Raw genomic sequence first — 18,597 nt, 5'->3', positions numbered from 1 at the left:
AGCATCTATCTATCTATCTATGCGCCATCACCACCCCTTTAGTTATTTTTTTAAATGACTGTTGTTGCAGCAAACGGCTGAGTTGTAATTGAATATCTACAGAGGCATAAAGAGGCCCATTATCAGCAACCACCAGCCCTGTACTACATGTAATGGCATGTTCTAAAATTATAAAACGCTAATTGATCATTAGAAAACCCTTTTGCAAACATGGTAGCACAGCTTAAAAACTGTTGTGTTGAATTAAGAAGCAACAACACTTCTTTAGACTGTGGACGAGGACAAATACATTAGAGGGTGTAGTTTGAGAAACAGACGCCTCAAAGGTCCACGACTGGCAGCGTATTTAAAAAGTACCTGAAAAAACAACAGCCTCAACATCAACAGTGAAGAGGCAACTCCGGGATGTTTTTTATAATTTAACTCTTTCTGAGTATTCTTTGTTTTTCCCTTACTATGTTTATACTCCCCTGGCAAGTTCTCCATTTTGTATCCACATTTTGTCTGTATGTTATATTGAAGCAATAAAGGTTTATAAAACAAACAAACTACAATGTGGAACAGTGGTTCTCAAACTTTTTTATATCAAGGCCACCTTAACTGACACAAATTAGACCACGGACCGCATTTGATAAGATTTTTGTTTTTAGATGTATTATTACATAAAGTGTAAACTAGCCACATATTCTGTCATTGTGTTACTAATGTAAAAACAAAGTTCCCTTTTTTGTTGGGGACCCCCTGGAATCCCCACAAGGACCCCTGGGGGAGATACAGTGCAACAAAGCAGCCACAAACATTAAATAACGTTGTAAAATATTGGCAATTTATGCAGGACCAAGGCTGGATTATCTACTGAGTAAAGCAGACAACTCCCTAGACCCCCAAGGACCCGGGTTTGGCATGTCAATATTGCAATTTTAGTTATATTGAGCACACATGGCACATATTTATAAATAAAACAGTGTTTAATTAAATTACCACAAACCGAGACACCAGATGCCAGGTAGTCTTACAGCACAGTACTGGTCGGTTTCTAGTTCTCCGGCACATAATGAAGCTGCTATTCACGGTCTGCTGTGTGCATTTATTTAGTGGGAACTTGGAGGGACAAGGTACATACACAATGCACATGCTGCGAAATGTTCGTATCAGTCACATCTGTATAGTGTACATAACTCTTATTCTTATTTTTCTATTCCCACTATTTTTCAACTATATTTTTATTTTGCTCTAATGTGTATTCATCTTATCTGTTATGTTGTATCTACAGCTGCCGTAACAAGAGAATTTCCGCAGTGTGGGATCAATAAAGTTGATCTTATCTTATCTTATGTATATATCGTTTTTGTCAGTATATTACAGGTGAGTGCACAACTTTCCCTCCTTGCTTTGCATTAACTGGCAGGCCTATTGTTTCACACAATTCAGTGAAATGCTACCACTAACACTACTTTATTTACTTTAATAATAATGAAGTATCATTTCTTTTAGGCCTATGGTAAGGTGTAATGTTTAAAATCTCAAAGATAAATTTCACTTTTCCTAGTAATATATTTTACATTAATGAAATGAGTTGCAATAATTCAAAAATGTTGTAATGTGATTGATGTTTTTTATATAGTTATCTATTTGTATTGTAACCACACTAATATAATGACATGGCTGAGATGATATTATATTATATTATGCAACTTAAATGTTTCTGGCGTTCGCTGTGACACCATAACATATTTAAAATGTGTTTTTCTGGTCGTAAAAGCTGCATTCCAGACCTGCTTTTCCACACTGCAAATCATTGTTTTTCTCAGAGACTTTTGATTAAATACTGTATAAAAGCACCAATTATAAAACCCAAAATGTTCATAATAATCCAAGAAACAGTTTCGGTGAGAATAAAAAAAATCTCCATTGGTATTTTCCTCTTTTTATGTTTTATTTTTTCCCTCATCCTGTAGAGAGGTCAACGCCCCATTACACATCTCGTCACACCTGTTTGTGTACTGAAACATCCATCCCACTCATCCCTCTGCCATCCCTCACAACTACAGTGCACGATTGTAAACATAATTTGAAGAAAAGTCCACCAACTCTTCCAACCCCCGGCTTTATATCACCAGGGAAAAGTTACCAAGTTCTTTGTTATTATCTTGTTGATTAGAAGAATGTTGCTGCTGAAATAATCAGGACTACAGAAATTACATGTTGAAAAGCTAAATGCACCTAAAGGTGTGCATGCATTGATCTCATGTGTACAACACATTAGTACAAGTTTGACTGAGGAGTTCGATACTTTATAAACTGTCTAAACATGAACAGAATGACATTTCAATGAAGATGAAGAGGAGAATGGAGATTAAAAAATGATGGAATCAAACACATATAAGGGTAATGATGGATGAAAGATGAGGAAATGAGGAAAAATGTAAAATATTCTAATCTACAAGATAACAACAAAAGAGAGCTAAAACAAATGAGCTTAAAAACACAAATATAAACACAAAGTTCGTGTGAAAGTATGAGAAATAAACATACATTTTTTTTTTCACATATACACGGGAGATTTACAAAGAAGAAATATGAAACTAACGTTAACACAAGCTTACAGGATGATCAGCTAAGATGAGTTGTCAGTGTGGGCAAATGATTCAAACTACTGCCCTGCCAAATCACACACTGGTATGTTGCAAAGATGGAACTATTCCCCACATGCATCAGACTTTATCATGTTATGAGTGAAGAAAATTTGAGGTTGGTCAAAACAGAGGGAAAAGAGGGATATCTGATGACAGAAAGATTACGCTCAGCAACGGCATGCTGGTGTCCGGTCTCTACAGAACTCAGGTTTTGTATTTTATATGTTCGGCGTTGATGGACAAGCCTCTGAGAGGGCGAAAGAGGCACCGAAGCACGTGAAACGGGAACCCACCCACTTCACGGGTTTGTCACTTAAACTCAACTTGAGGCTGCCTTGCTTGCGTAAGTTTCGTGTTTTGGTTCGTGAGAAGAATAGAAAAGAAGAGGAAAGTAGAAAAGAGCAAAAGGAGAGAAAAGGCTGCTGGTAGTTGAGAGTGACAGTGCAGATCTAGTGAAGATGTGAGAATCAAATAAAAAGATCCTAAACATGAGCAGATGTTGTGTGTGTGAACTGCAGAATCAGAAGAAGAATCCAGAGAAAGATGACAGAAAGGTATTTTTTTGTAGATATTTTTCTCTTTTTCCATTTTTTGTGTTTGTTACGGTTCATTATGGTATTTTGTTTGGAATAGTTCCATTCAAGGTTAGAAGATGGAGCCTGAGGCAGATGGTTTGAAGTGCATGGACATGGCCTGTAATCCCCAGAGGATTTCAGGGAGATGCAGAAAGGCTCAGATGATCCCGTACTGGGCCAGCTCATGCAGCTCCAGGTGATTGAAGGCCTCCCAGGGGCAAATGACAGTGATGTCTGCAAAAAAAAAGACAGGGATTTCAGGTTGTTCATGGCCCCCCCAGATCATAGAAACTGACATGAAATGCATTTTAAAAACCTAAAGCAAACTCACCTGTGCCTAAGCCCTCCATTCCAGGGATATCGTCACCAAAACTGCAAAGACAAAACAAATTACACTCCATGACCTGCCATTATTTCTGAACCGCTATGCAAAAAAATATGCATTGCTTGAGGCATACCCCTGGATTCCCTTCTTCGGAGGCTTGCTCTTGAACTGACGGGTCTGCCTCTGCTTGAACTTGGGTGGTCCCTTGCGTGGGGTGGCGGGGCCTCCGCTGACACGGGTGGCCGACTTGATCTCACCTTTGGGCGCCTCAAGATTCATTTTGACCAGTTATGATACCTTTGTGCAGGCTGTGGACTTTAGAGACACCTCTCTGAAACGTGTAGTCGTCGTGATGATGATATCTTTTCATTTTGGGAAGGAGAAAGAAAAAGTCAGATAATTCATGCAAACCAAAAGATGGAAGGAGTAAGCCACTTTCACCTGTTTAGTCTCTCTTAAGATGCTCTGTTTAACCAGTAATTTCATGTAACAGATAACGTGCAGCCTCTGTCACCTCTGTCTGACATTACAGGCCTTAATCTTCTTACTGATCTGACAAGCACCAGGCAGGATTTACACATTTCCCAGTGCTTGAAATGTATGAGACAGCGTGTTCTGTGAGGATGACCCAATTTTCCCATAATCCCTGGCTCAAGTTAATAAGTATGCCCCCCCCACACACACACACCCCTTTGTGTTTCAAGCCGGCCGTCCACATGTAATCTCGTTAGAGCAAGGACAACACAGCCGATATGCTGAGCATGCACTGAGGGTCTAAATGATCAATCCGCTCAATCCCAGTGACAATGACAGTCCTGAACAAGTCTGAACCATTAATGTGGTTATAGTGGTTTAATAATAATATGAATAATAATAATGTGCCTAATTTAGCCATGAAAGCCTTGCATACATTGTTCATGCCAAATATACTGCATATTTAGATATCAAAATATAACTATAAAACTGTTGACACATGTAGTTTTTAAGTGGCTTGTTTATCTAGTCATGTAGGACATCCAGCATTTTCAGTAAGCTTTTTAACTGTTGGTGAGAGATGGTGATGCGGCACTCACTTATTCAATCTTAAATTATCTTTAAAGCTCTAGAATAAAGTATTCTGTGTATCGAAAATAAGTTGCATCGTTGATCTGACAGTGTTTGTAGGGCTAGGTATCGAACATTAATACTTTCTTGGTGCCAGCCGAAAACGTGCGCACTGAAAACTGGTACGTACCAAAAGCTGGCATTGGATTCTTTGATCAGATAGTTTTATCCTTGCATTGTTTTTGTACATTTGATTGTACTTGAGTGAGATTTATTATTATTTATATTCATAAATAATATTTTATTATTTTACTACATGTACACTAGTGTCAAAACATTTCAAACAAACCTGACCAAACCATAACTACAGAACATCTACAGCACGACTGATTGATCAATCTTTCATAACTGCACAAAGGAGACCTGACTGATAAACAATCTAATCAAAAACCTGTGTCCTCTACTTACTACACAATGTATACAATTTTAAAAATTTAAATAACCTCCTGAAACCTTAAGTGTTAAAAAAATAATACCAAAAAGTATTTGCATAATACTGTGATCTATGGCACTAATTAATACATAGTAAGCCTTTTATTTTGAGCAGTATAGTTTGGAGCCTGATCGATTATTTTCACACTTATTTAAACTGACATTATGGTCAGCTAAAATAAAAAAAAAAAAAGAAGTAATATCCATAATGCCCATTGACTTCCATGCAATTCCAGGATAGCCACATCAATCGTCCCCTGTCTTTCACTATAATAAATACCAAGTATCTCAATAACAGCATTGTTTGTGGTCGTGGTAGTGATGTAGCGGAGAGTCTACTCACCGGCTGCTTGGGTGAAGAACAGCCAGACGAGCGGTCTGTCTAGCAGATGAGTGTTCTTTGCTAGGCTTCCTGTGAGGGCCAGTCGAGGCTTTGGGCCCCTTTTATATGCTGAGCCCCGCAGAAGATTATGAACGCACCGCCTCCCTACTCTAATGTCAACAATACAACAACATGCAAGGGGTTTGGGTCAAAGAGGGTGAGGGTGTGTAGATGTGAAAAAACTCAATTTGGAAGCGTCGTGTTGATGTAATATGTGGTTTGGATTTGCAGATTTGCAGAATATGTCCATTTTCAAAGATTTAGTGTAATTTCTGGATGAACATTTGTGATTTGAAAACCATTACAATAGTGTTATTATTTTACATACTTTCTGTGTTTATCCAGTTTTGACACGATACAGTATTTGTGATGAAACTCAGATAAGGCAAGGTGAGACAGGTGCTGCTGATCACCAACTAAATATATAGGTTCAATCAATCAATAACTGAAACAGAAACAATGGTGTGGGAGGAACACAAATGCATGAGGAACAGCCAAACTCAACTAACAAGGTCAAAGCCTCCGACATGGAAACAAGGCCAAGCGACTCAACTATACACGGAAACACAGGAAATGAGGTGCAGCACGACAGAGAGAGTCATTAAGGATTATCTTCAACTCAAAGAAGAACAAAGAGTCCTGGAAGTGATGGTATGGCCGCCACAGAGCCCTGATCCATTAATATTTATAGTCTTTGATTGCATTTTTGCTACACAGCATTTTTTCCACATCTAAAACCTTTGCACAGTACATTATTTCTATATACAGTGTGTACAGTATCTCACAAAAGTGAGTTCACCTCTCATATAATTGTAAATATTTTATTAAATCTTTTCATGTGACAACACTGAAGAAATGACACCTTGCTACAATGTAAAGTAGTGAGCATGCAGCTTGTATAACAGTGTAAATTTGCTGTCCCCTCAAAATAACACATCACACAGCCGTTAATGTCTAAACCGCTGGCAACAAAAGTGAGGACACCCCTAAGAGAAAATGTCCAGTCATAACAATGTACATTGTAGCAAAGTGTCATTTCTTCAGTGTTGTCACATGAAAAGATGTAATCACATATAAATGTACTCACTTTTGTGAGATATTGTGTGTGTGTGTGTGTGTGTGTATATATATATATATATATACAGGCCTATATTGTTCTAATATAGTTGTAATTTTCTGTTATGTTCCATGTGTGTAGCTTGAAGGGACTACACACTTTCATTTCATTGTACAACCTTGTGTTGTATAATAAATGACCTTGGTCTTGTGGTTAATGTAACTGACTTTAACTATAATAACAGTTAGGCAGACAAATAATATCGATTTATCCCAGTTTCTTTCTTTCTGTTTTTTTTTTTTTGTTGTACATGTGCAGTGGGAGGGGCTCATTGTTTGTCATCTCTCCTGGCCACTCCTGTTGACCACTAAGCACCCAGCAGGGAGGCACGAGGACACGTGAATAAGAAATTGCTGCATATGTATAGCACTTTTCTCTCTCACTCACTCATCTGATTCAGCAAGAAGGTCTCTGGTTTGAACCATGGTCGTCCCAGGCCTTTCTGTGTTTGCATGTTCTCCCCGGGTCTGCGTGGGTTTTCTCTGGGTGCTCCGGCTTCCTCCCACTGTCCAAAACATCTCTAATTTGCCCTCAGGTGAATGTGAATGGTTGTTTGTATATGTGATGGGTCCAGCTACCTTCTGCACAACGTTAGCTGGGATTGGCTCCAGCCCTGAGCAGAGGATAAGCGGTTGACGATGAACGAGTGACAAGTAACCCATTAACTGAATTTTTATGTAGGTTGCCAATGAAAAGAAAAAATCAACCTCAGTAAGGCCAATTGTCATGAAGTAATAGTTATGGACATGTATATCAGCACAAACATTGTTAGTAACTGAGATGACCATATGTTTTTTTTTGACTTGTGATCAGATGGTGGGAGGTTACTGACCTCAGTCATGACGTAAAGTGACAAATTGCAGCAGCGGCATCAGTAATCTGTCTGTTTCCATCACGTCAGTCACTGGGTAAAGTGTTCTGCACACGATCAGTTGAACACCTCATTTGTAATCCGCTGCATAACCCAGATCAAAGAATATGGACACTGGAGCTGCCCACTGGCACCTGTGTAATCAGGACTTACAGTGCATCGCTATTACCAGTCTACTGCTGACTCAGTCAGGGAGATCAGGGTCATCCTCGCCTCAAAAAGTGGCCCCCGAGAGATTGCGAGATGCACAGGCACCAGGCTGCGTTCGCCTCAGCTGACCGAAAGACGTCATTCTGAACGTGCTCTGCTTCTTCTCTGACATCAGGCTGTTCCTCCTGCTCTGCAAGAAGCCTCCTTCATTCATCAAAAACTCATTTAGATCAACAAAATGTAGGGGAGACCGGGGGTTGTAACATGGGGAGAGTTCCACCAAATAGAGATAAGATAGGAGTTAGGTGATCATTTAAATTTTTACCTGCTTCCTCCCCGATCAGGCCTGGTGGTTATCAAATCTGGAAAGAGGTGCATTCAGAATATATAAAGAAAAAAATGTAAGAAAGTACATTTTTTGACCAAGACTATTTTTTGTTTAGTATCTATACTATTGCAGGAAATCATCTGACATCTGAGACAGAACATTTATTTAACAAACTCTTCAAAATAAATTTCAAATACACAATTTAAATACTCTCAAATATAATAAAGCAAATGCTCAGTTAACACATTAAATACACTTCAAACTTCTAATGTGCAAATGAGCTTCACGACTAAAGATACACAAATGACTGCATCAAGCAGTACAAAATGAAGAAAATAAAAGCGAATGGATTTTCTTACAGTGACCTGAAACCCCAGCAAACAAAATAAACCAACAATTCAGGCATTCCTGAATTCCAGTTTCAACCTACTTTGCCCTGATTTCTCTAACGTTTGGCAGTAATAATCATGTTGCTGCTGTACAAGGTAAATTGCTGTGATCTGGGAACACCGCACATCACTAGAAATAAGTCTAACAAGTCAAGAAGTTAGTGAAACTTCATTGGAAGAGAAAACACTGTCATACTGCCTGATGTAAACAATCTTAATTGTTTAGAGAGAAACTTTCTGACTTACTGTCCTAATCATAATTTACCTGTGTAATGAGGCATTTTTACAAACATTTCCTGCATGCTCACTTTCAGTTTTACCTCCAAATAAAGTCGTTTTCATAACCTGGACAACCTGTACGATCCTGTCGGACTTTGTTGAAGAGATGAGCGCGTAATAAAGTGGAACTGTTCTTTAACTGTTTCATCAGGTGGACTCCTTCAGTCCACAGCTACCTTTACTTCTCACATGCCAGACCTGTAAGCTTGTGGCTGTTCTCTGAAATGTTCTGCAGACGTGAGCTGTGTGACCCACAGGAGGAGGAAGTGTAAATGTGAAGGTAAAAATCAGTGCCTCCAGCGTGTTAAAAAAGGGTTTACACTCAGAAAGGTTTTTGTTAAGAACGCTCATGACTAGCGATGCACAGATCTGATACTGATATCATCCTCATACTGGCTCAAATAGCTGAATTGGGTAACAAAGTGGCAGATCGACTCAATTACGCCCGTATTACGCAATGTGTCAGCAGTGTGCTGGTAGAAATGGTATTTTTGGACTCTTCAGAAAGTTATATGCATAAGCAAAAAGTATAAAATGTACAATATAAGTCCTTTGGAAGAAGCTAGCTTGGTATTCTCGGTACGGACATCGTGGCAGAGGTTGTAAAGAGACGTTGTAGAGGAAGCGAGGAAGAGAAAAAGAGAGAAGGATGAACAAGAGACCGGACCAGAGTAAATATCAGACTGACTTGGACTCGTTGGTGTGAGCAAAAGGAGCTGAGAGGATGCTGAGCTGGCCTTCTTTCTGTTGGACTAGTCAGTAATAACTTATTAGCTGCTCACTTTGTCTTGTGTTGTTGTGCTTGTTTGATGTTTGGCTGTTAGCAAAGTTGTTGATTTGCTAGTTTTTTGATTAATCATAAGGAACGCACATGTACAGTTGAATCCGCAGCAGCACCAAATCTTACACGATGTTGCTTTACACATCGAAGAGTGTTTGCCAGTCTCGTCCTCACAGTGAGGAAACAGCTTATTAATTTGCACTGGTATCAGATCTGTACTCAGTAGGAGCGTAAGGAGACACTTGGCTCACAAGATCGAGATGAGAAGAGATTTTAACAGATTGTGATCAGGCAGAAATCTCACCACAAATCCACACACACGTCAACTTCAGCAGCTCTGATAAAGTGCAGCTCACAGTCCCAAGCAGAGCAAGGTTGTGCCTCAGTTTTTACATGTTTATATCGCAACTATACCAGTTACGTTACCACTTGATCACAACTTTCTGGACTCACAACGTGAGAGCGGGTTCACTTGATTATTATCATGGCGTACGCCGGTGTCGTGTCAACGGGGCGAGAGTTGATTCACCGGGTGAGAAAATTGATGTGTGGTGTGAAAGCAGGAGGAAAATGTAAATTTAATGAGCCCTGTGAGACAGCTTTTAACATGAAATTGTCACGTTTCATCATGTTTGGGAGTGAAAAAGTCATCTGGGTGCATGCCTACTCAAAACATATTCCATGTCAACACTGTGGTCGAAGCCGCTGGCAGTTAATGCATCAGTCACGTCTTTTTCAAAAGTCTAATCTCCATCTTCAGGTAGGTTTTAAGGTTCTCGTCGAGGACGTTCTCTTCAATAGCGGCGAGCGCCCGGTCGCCTCCGTCGTGGTAGTACGCCAGCAGCTGCTCTGCATGTTCGATCCACACGCAGTTATGACAGCCACTCATGCAGCAGTGGGTGGGAGCAGGCGGCGGACCCTGGTCAGGAGACCAGGTAGAGGTACTGCGGCTGGGTTCTGGGTCAGTGCACTCAGAGGAGTTAGTCAGTGGGGGAGCAGCATGTGAATCTGGTCCTGCAGAGAGGCAGCGAATGGCGCCGCTGCGTTGACCTCCACTCCACAACTGCACAGGGCAACAACACAACCGATGTCTCAGGTTTAGCAGGGAGAGGACGCACAGCTGAAATACAGAAAAATATATGTTATATAATCTATCATAATAAAAATGCTTCCCTGTTTATAATCTTCTGTTCTAACCTGGATAAGCAGCGTGTTCTCTGTGCATATGTCAAAAAAGCTTGCATCTAATGTTTTGTCTAAGAAGACAGTGGGGATCTGAGATGAAGGACATCATTTAAATGTGTGAGGCACTGGGACAGAGGCAGATTGGATCTCAGGGACAGGACAGGACAGGAGAATGTATTTTATTTTCCCCACAGCTGTATATTATGGCTCGGTTACATTTAGGTTATTATCATTTGCACCTTTACTGATATAATATGTACCAATCAGTACCATATATCTATTTAGTTCTTTAAATAGATACCAGTCTGTGCCTCACTTATAATTAAATATCACTTTAAAGGACTGACACTTGCATTGATGTTTAAATGTCGTAATTATCACTGTAATGTCATTGTCAATTTTATTTCTATAGCACAAAAAAAAACAACAACAGTTGACAAAAGTGCTGAACAGGGTCGATGTCAAATACATAAATAGTACAAAAACTACTACAACCAAAGTGAATCACAGGGAACAAAACAACAACACTTTAAAACATGAGAAAACAGGTCGAAGAAGGTTAAAAGCTACTGCAAAAAAATTTAAACGTTTGTAGAGTCTGTGCATGCATGGGGAGGCTGTTCCATAGAAACAAACTGTAAAACATGCCTAAACACAGGATCGATTTGGCAGTAAAGGGAAAAGTTAAGCGATTTCTTTAAAATAAAGTTTGACATTTGTGAAACCTTTATTCTTTTTTATGAAAATTCAAAAACAGGGTGATTTCACTGTTTATACACATAAACCAGGTCCAGATCAAAAACCGCTATGCTTAGAGCTGCCAAACCTAGACTAGATTATTTCATTATTACACTTTCAGATTTGTGAAACCTTTTATTGTATTTGTGAAAATAAAAATGTTGATATGTGTTGTTGTTGTTGTTTTCATTAGACCATATAAATCACTCTGTTTACATTTTCACAAATAGAATAAAGGTTTTTCACAAATCTGAAACTATATTTTAAAGAAACTTTAGCCTCTCTGGGACAATCTAGTCCCACAGATTTGACAGCTGTAGGTATAATTACGCGTTTTTGATCTGGACATGACTTTCCCTTAACTTCAGCTTCGTCTTGAACACGTTGGCAGATACAAACTGAGGTTAGAGATATCAAAGAGAGTGTAATCACCTAATGTTAGTGAAGGCTAACTCAAAAACTTCAGAAGCTCTTGTTTTTATGGCATCGAGCTTTGACCCAAAGTTGGCTAAGCTAAACTTCCTTTACTGTTTTAGAAAGGAAAGTTACATCTTCCCGCTGTCATAATATATAATTAAACGGTGTGTTTTCTGCATTACCGACAGGTGTAACTAAAGGAAAGGCTGGGTCAACCTGTCAGGTCTGCTGGGGTTGGGAATAACGGATACTAGTTTAGCTTCTCTAAAGTTACACTTAGCTTCGCCCTTCTGTTAAGTTAGCTTAGTTTACCAACCTTTCGTAAAGACATTGACGACCTCGCAGCATTTCCACCCAAACACAGCATCTTCGGGGGAATATAAGAAGCTTGGTCATGTGCCTATATAATTCATTTTCTTTTAAATGTCATACAGTTCCTCGTCCTCGGTGTTTTAACCACGGGTTTACCTGCCTTTCAAGCTACTTCCGTACCTCAATCTTTCGCAACTATGACCTCTGGGTGTAGTTGTAAACAAAAACGCTGATTGGCCCACAGAAAATAATCTGACCAATCAAATGACACCATTCTAAATTTAAACCAATGGAAAGAGTCGTTTCTGGGCGGTTTACAAAATGCGGGTTGCAGTTTCAATATCTTTCCACCAGGTGCCGGCATTTCATCTGAATGTCTCATGTAAAGACGCGATTGAAGGGTAGTAACCTAAATACAGTATATATACAGTACATATATACATATTACGTATAATTTAATAAAGAAAATATTATTTCACCGTGAGTTTTTGTCAGGATAAAAAAAAAACTCACTGAAACTGTTAAAATGTTATGTTTATTGTGTATTATTGCCACTTAACAGGCCGAGCTGGTTTCACTGAACTGTTGCAGTCTCTATTTAGCTGCGCTATGACGAGGGCCTTTTTGTTGTGTGATAATAATTTCCTTTAAAATCTTTTTTCTCTTTGTTGAAAGGCCTTTTTTATCCTCACACTTATCACTTCTTCCTCTGGATCACCGTTAAATCCATTAAAACAAAAGCAGCAGTAAAGAGAAGCTTCTCTATTTAATGTCACTTGTCATTTGTTATGTCTGGGCTTTTGATGCCGTGAATCGAGTCAAGATCAGAAGTACTGTAGAGGACCTAGGCATGGACATAGTCACATGATTTTGGACTCTAGTCACACTCACGTCATGAATCTGAAGACTTGACAAAATCCAAAAAGGCTTGCAACTTGACTTTGACTTGAACACCAGTGACTCGTAACAACTACTCAGGCCTTATCAATTAGAATAACTTCATAACCTCTCCAAGCCCAAAGTGATATTATAAAAAAAGTGTCACAGGAAATTAACTCTTTATTGTCCTGCAGCAGCCAATGAAGCTGCGCAAACAAGAGTTGAAGGTGCCATCATCAATGCAGAAGCTGTGGTGAACAACATCAACATTCAGCTTAGAAATAACAAATGACTGAACAGTAACTGTGTCTCAGGAATAACACACCAAGACACAACCGTTGAGTTTGGTTTTAATATATTAAAGATTATTTAAAAGTAATATATAAACACATTTAAACAATACATTCATCATTCCTGCCCTGCATTCAAATCTCCTTCTCAATTTAATGAAGGACTTGTTTAAACACAAAGTTTGGGACTTGTTGGACTTGACTCAGGACTTCATGGCAAAACTTGAGACTTACTTGTGATTTACAAAACAATAGCTATTTCCCACCTCTGGTAAAGGAAACTGATTTGTTTCCCGCACGCCTGTATTGAAGCTGAATGACATAACGTAAGCAGAAACCATTATTAAAGGCTCCAAGAATGTTTTCTCCTCCAGGTACTTTCACTGGACTCTATTTTGAGAAGGTACTGAAAGAGCATTACAGCCACAGTGAAGCAGATTTGTTGGGTGGAACGGCTCCTTTATGCTCGTGAGTGAAAGTAAACCCTCTTTTCATGTAGCCTTTCTTTGTGCGAACGTGTTTCTACATTTCCGTAACATACCCGGCTAATTTCTCTACCGTTTAACCCATTCACTGACATTCACTGAGATGTGTGTGCGTTTTGTATATGGAAGAGAAGCACTGTGTGAGTCTTGGGTCCCCACAGACCTCACTATGTTTGCAAGCCACATCCATGGCAACGTGGTGTGGAAACACAGCAGCTGCTCCGTCTGGCATGAGATACCAGGTGTGTGGTGGGGCATGCTATCTCACCAGAGACCCACAATGTGACTTTATCCCAAGGAGAGGTTCTCCCACTGTCACGCTTCATAGAAACCCGGACTTTTATTCAAACACATAAAGCCAACCAGACTTAAAAGGCTGCTAATATTATTCTGAAAGAATAGGTGGAAAGCAAACAACCTCTGAAGAGTAACAAATAGATTATAGGAGGCGGGTGTGTACACAGACAGTGGAATGAACACATACATTAGTTTTAATAGCCACAGTGATTCAGTTTTAGTGTTGCGATAATGGGTTTTTATCATTATCACAATAGATTCCATTCCTCAGAGTTTTTTTGTTATCATGAGGCGTGCCTGATGGTTCATATTTCACCATAAATGGGGTGACATCATGAGGTGGATGTAACAAAAATGTATGGGTGGATCAAACCTGAGCTATCTGTCCACAATACCTCAGACAGATTTGTGTAAAACCATTTAAATTAACTGAAAAAAATGAACGGTTATTCTCTGTAGGTTGAGCCTAGGTGACCTCTTTCACATTGCAAATAGTCATATGATCCATTTTTATGTTATTAATAAATTATATTATATTATATAAATTATGTAATTGAATTATATGTGTAAATTATATAAAACCTCCACATATCAATAAATATTGATATGTGGAGGTTTTAAGAAATATTTTCCATGCAGAACTTGAGTATTTTCACATTGTGGTGTTCTACTTATACGTATTGTAAGTAAAGGATCTGAATAGTCCTCTACCACTGACTGCGTGTAGTCTGTGCGCCCCCTCACCCCCTCTTTGCTTTACGAACTACTTTTGTTTAACTCCTGGACGCCTGTGGGATCATGATCATGACATTTGATCCCATGGACACTTAACAATGGAGCCAAGATCCTTAACATTGTCGTTTGACAAATAACATCTCTTAGACTACAACAAATACAGAAGAGTCTGTCCTAAGGCATCTATTAGTTTCTGACTCTGAGAAAATTCTCCCAAACTACTGTATCTCTGAACTCTCTTCAACCAAATCACACACATTTAGGCTCTCCTTTCGATAACTAATGTAATAACTAATTAAACTAAGTAATAGTTTTCACATCCATTCACTGAGCCTCCCCTGAAACAGTGTGTAGGCCCCCTGGGGAGACCCACCTCCCACAAATCCTCTTGGGTATATACACACTGAGGTACATTACCACACTAACACAACAACAATCAACAATGTGGCATAAATTATACTTCATATTGTATCAAAAAGACGCTGCATTCATTTCTGACGAGATTTAATGTAGGTCACAGCGCAGAGAATCTCTTAAGTATGTCAGGTATGTGAGGAGGCTGTGGGGTCCGTTTTCTCGCAACACTGCCACAAACAGTCCCCCTCACAGCCGCTCCGCTGGATTAGGTTTCTCTCAACACCTTTTCCTTTGGAAATCCTGGAGCCCTGCTTTACCTCTGGCAGACGTTTCCTGAGGGGCCCCTTTGCTTGCAGACTGGGGGAAAGATAGACCAAGGCAGGCACATGAAAGATACTTAAAGAAAAGAAACTCAAGTGGGGGCAGACTGTTCTTGATACAGTTTGATGCTTTGGAAACATTTCACAGGACCCAGTGGTTCATAAAATACGGTCTGGGGACTCCCATGAGTTCCAAGGGAATTCCTGGAGGTCTTGGAAAGATAAGTTCAACAAATCAACATAATTCTACGATTATCATTATTAATATTGTTTGCATAAAGATGCTAATAACAGTTATGCAGCAGTTGCATTAAGTCATAAATAAAGTTAAATTCCCTTTTTTACTGCTCTAAAATCTGACACTTTTGCTTTAGGTGGGATTGTTTTTTAAAACACAGCTCGGTTCACTGGTAAATGTCACAACATTAACTGCAAGAGAGTCATTTTTTGCCAAGCTGGAAAGGTTTGGCTCCAGGAAATCACTTTAGTCCAGACTGAAATCTCAACAGCTCCTGGATGGATAAATTAGAAGGCAGCCCAGCCACTCAAATATATCAGAAAAACAAAGTTAAAAAAGCCTTTTTATAGGGCTAAGTTTCGACCACTGCAGGTCGTCTTCAGGGCTTTTTCTTACATTTATTTGCCTCTCAGGTTGTCGTCGTTTCCCCAGAGAAGGTTAAAGTCAAGGGCAGCTGGACTTGATTGAAGATAAGACATTTCGTCCCTCATCCGAGAGGCTTCTTCAGTTCTGACTGGTTGTCCTTGACCTTTACCGTCTTTAGATAACCATGACCTGGATGACCTTTTCCCAGAGTCCCTGACACATTTTTTTTTAAATCTACAAAGCAGCCAGTCATATTTTTGCCATGAAATTTGATGGAGCTCTTTATGGTGCCTAGACAACAAAACCTACTGACTTTGGTGACATCTCATCCAGCCACGAGGGTGACATTTGTGGTTCAGAATGAAATTCTCCAGCGTCACCATCAGGTCAAAGTTTTAATTTATCCAGTACTTTGGTTTATGACCAAATACCTGCAAAACATTCACACATACCCACCAGCCTCAGCTCTTTGTTGTGTTTACTGCCAAGTAGCAAATATTAACATGCTAATACGCTAAACTAAGATGGTGAACATGGTAAAAATGGAACTGCTAACCATCACCGTGTCAATATTGTCATTGTCAACATGTTGATGTTAACATTTTGTTCTCTCACAGAGCATGGCAAGAAAAAATGTCAGAGGAAAAACAAACCTTCATAGAAGAAGAATAATGCAGAAATGCTCATAAACTACACACAGCTCTGGCTGCAGGTGTTCTGCATGAGAGGGATTAGCTTCATCGCTATTAATCCTGGTGAAACCCCACGTGCACAAAAGGTCTGGCAGTATTTCAACAACTTGTTGGATATTCTACAACACTGCACTGTTCCACTACGTGTGGGAACGTTTAACCAAGAATGCAACCAAAACAAAGATAAGAAAAAAGGGAATTTTAGAAATGCATCACTGTAAAATAACGGTGGCATGTAGTGAATGACCTCAAACCTGAGGGAAAGGTTAGTACTAGATGTTTGGGTTATCTGGGCTCATGTCATGCACCTCTGATACAGAAGTGGTCCCTGTGAAGAATAATTTTCTAGCTGCAGCTGTGTCAATAGTCTGGGCAAACAGCTTCCCTCAAGTCCTTCAAAACAGGAAAAAGTGGCAACAAGGTTTTTCTGTTTCACTGCCCCCACTGTATGTGCTGAAATGCACTCACAATGATGTCTCTGATAAGAAAGCATCTTTTCCATTTGTGGATGAGCAAGGATAAACTCAAAATCTGACAAAAACGTAGCAGGGAGGTGTTTTGGTGCTCAGGTGTCCTTCCTCAAGGTCCTCCCGGCTGATTCACAGCACCAGCTTTGTCCTGAGCGCACAAAGACCACACTGTTCACATCCCCGGAGTGGGCGGCAGCCGTGCCGCTGCCCTAAAATGACAAGTCAATGACACACCTCAAATGGTGACCTGTCAGAATTGGCAGAAACATGTTTGTTTATGTGACAGGAAGCTGAAACAGGAGACAAGAAGGACTTTACCAAAAAAAAAAAACATAGAAAAAGAAAAAATCTGAACTGAAATTAAAATCCATTGTGGTTTAGAAATCAATATATGTGGCTGGGTTATGTTACCCAAAACAGGAAATTTTCTGCAGCGTGCACTTTCTCATTTGGTTTTCTGCCACCACAGTCAGTGGATTTGCGCATAAAGGGAAGGTAAACCTGCAAAGAGCTGTCACAAAGACTTTGGTGGACTTTGAGGTGCAAATGTGCAACTAATACGCACAGTTTGACATGCAAATAGGCGACATTGTTGAACTTTCAGGAAAGGAGGAGAAGCAGGAGGCTATCATATCAGCTGTGTGGCCCCATCTTGTTTTATATTACCTTGCTTATTAACTGGAGTATAAACTTCTCCACCAAAGATATGCAGCATGGTCTGCAGTCAGCAGTGAGAGAGGAGTTGACGGTAAACATGAACTGTGTAAACATACTGAGCATGACTGGTCTCTTCATCACCAAACTCCCAGTATCTTTAGTCAAATCACATACAAATGAAGTTCACTTTCTTAGCAGCTCTTGTGGTTTCACCTGGAACAGTTCCCTGCTCGCTTGTGCTTAATTAGTCTCTTCCTCTGATGACTCTCCCTTGTTTACCTCGTTACTGTCACGTCCTGTGAGGGAATGTCTCAAAAGACACAGACAAGTTAATGTAATGGAGAAGCAAAGTAATCAGAATGTTTATTGTCTTGTTGGTCAAAGCAGAGCCTGCAACACATCTACCTCACACACAGTTAATTTAACCCCTTAATGCCAACTGTAGCAAATTCGCATCACACTGCTTCCATTCAGGCTGCAGCCGAGATAGCGAATTCCCCCAATGCCAGTTTGTACATACACTCACCTAAAGGATTATTAGGAACACCATACTAATACTGTGTTTGACCCCCTTTCGCCTTCAGAACTGCCTTAATTCTACGTGGCATCGATTCAACAAGGTGCTGAAAGCATTCTTTAGAAATGTTGGCCCATATTGATAGGATAGCATCTTGCAGTTGATGGAGATTTGTGGGATGCACATCCAGGGCACGAAGCTCCCGTTCCACCACATCCCAAAGATGCTCTATTGGGTTGAGATCTGGTGACTGTGGGGGCCATTTTAGTACAG

At 39.8% G+C, this 18,597-nt stretch overlaps 3 protein-coding genes across 4 annotated transcripts in view; all 3 read right to left on the bottom strand.

Annotated features, from left to right (window-relative positions):
• Positions 1 to 18,597, bottom strand: part of LOC123982851 (zinc finger protein 502-like) — a 441,737-nt gene that overhangs the window by 167,135 nt on the left and 256,005 nt on the right. The window lies entirely within an intron of this gene.
• Positions 1,946 to 5,468, bottom strand: pde6gb (phosphodiesterase 6G, cGMP-specific, rod, gamma, paralog b). The gene is made up of 4 exons (XM_046068787.1): positions 5,416 to 5,468; positions 3,670 to 3,898; positions 3,543 to 3,583; positions 1,946 to 3,445 (listed from the first exon to the last, which is right to left on the bottom strand). Exons 2-4 carry the CDS (start codon positions 3,813 to 3,815, stop codon positions 3,369 to 3,371), a joined length of 264 nt encoding a protein of 87 aa, XP_045924743.1. The 5' UTR covers positions 3,816 to 3,898; positions 5,416 to 5,468; the 3' UTR covers positions 1,946 to 3,368.
• oxld1 (oxidoreductase-like domain containing 1) lies at positions 9,625 to 12,206 on the bottom strand. Its single transcript, XM_046068784.1, has 2 exons — positions 12,026 to 12,206; positions 9,625 to 10,489 (listed from the first exon to the last, which is right to left on the bottom strand). The coding sequence occupies exons 1-2, from the start codon at positions 12,074 to 12,076 to the stop codon at positions 10,094 to 10,096; spliced, it is 447 nt and encodes a 148-aa protein (XP_045924740.1). The 5' UTR covers positions 12,077 to 12,206; the 3' UTR covers positions 9,625 to 10,093.

This window comes from Micropterus dolomieu, linkage group LG14 (genome assembly GCF_021292245.1).
Source record: "Micropterus dolomieu isolate WLL.071019.BEF.003 ecotype Adirondacks linkage group LG14, ASM2129224v1, whole genome shotgun sequence".
NCBI classification, from domain to species: domain Eukaryota; kingdom Metazoa; phylum Chordata; class Actinopteri; order Centrarchiformes; family Centrarchidae; genus Micropterus; species Micropterus dolomieu.
The sequence above is the reverse complement of the archived record's forward strand: the minus strand, read 5'-3'. Positions and strand labels throughout refer to the sequence as shown.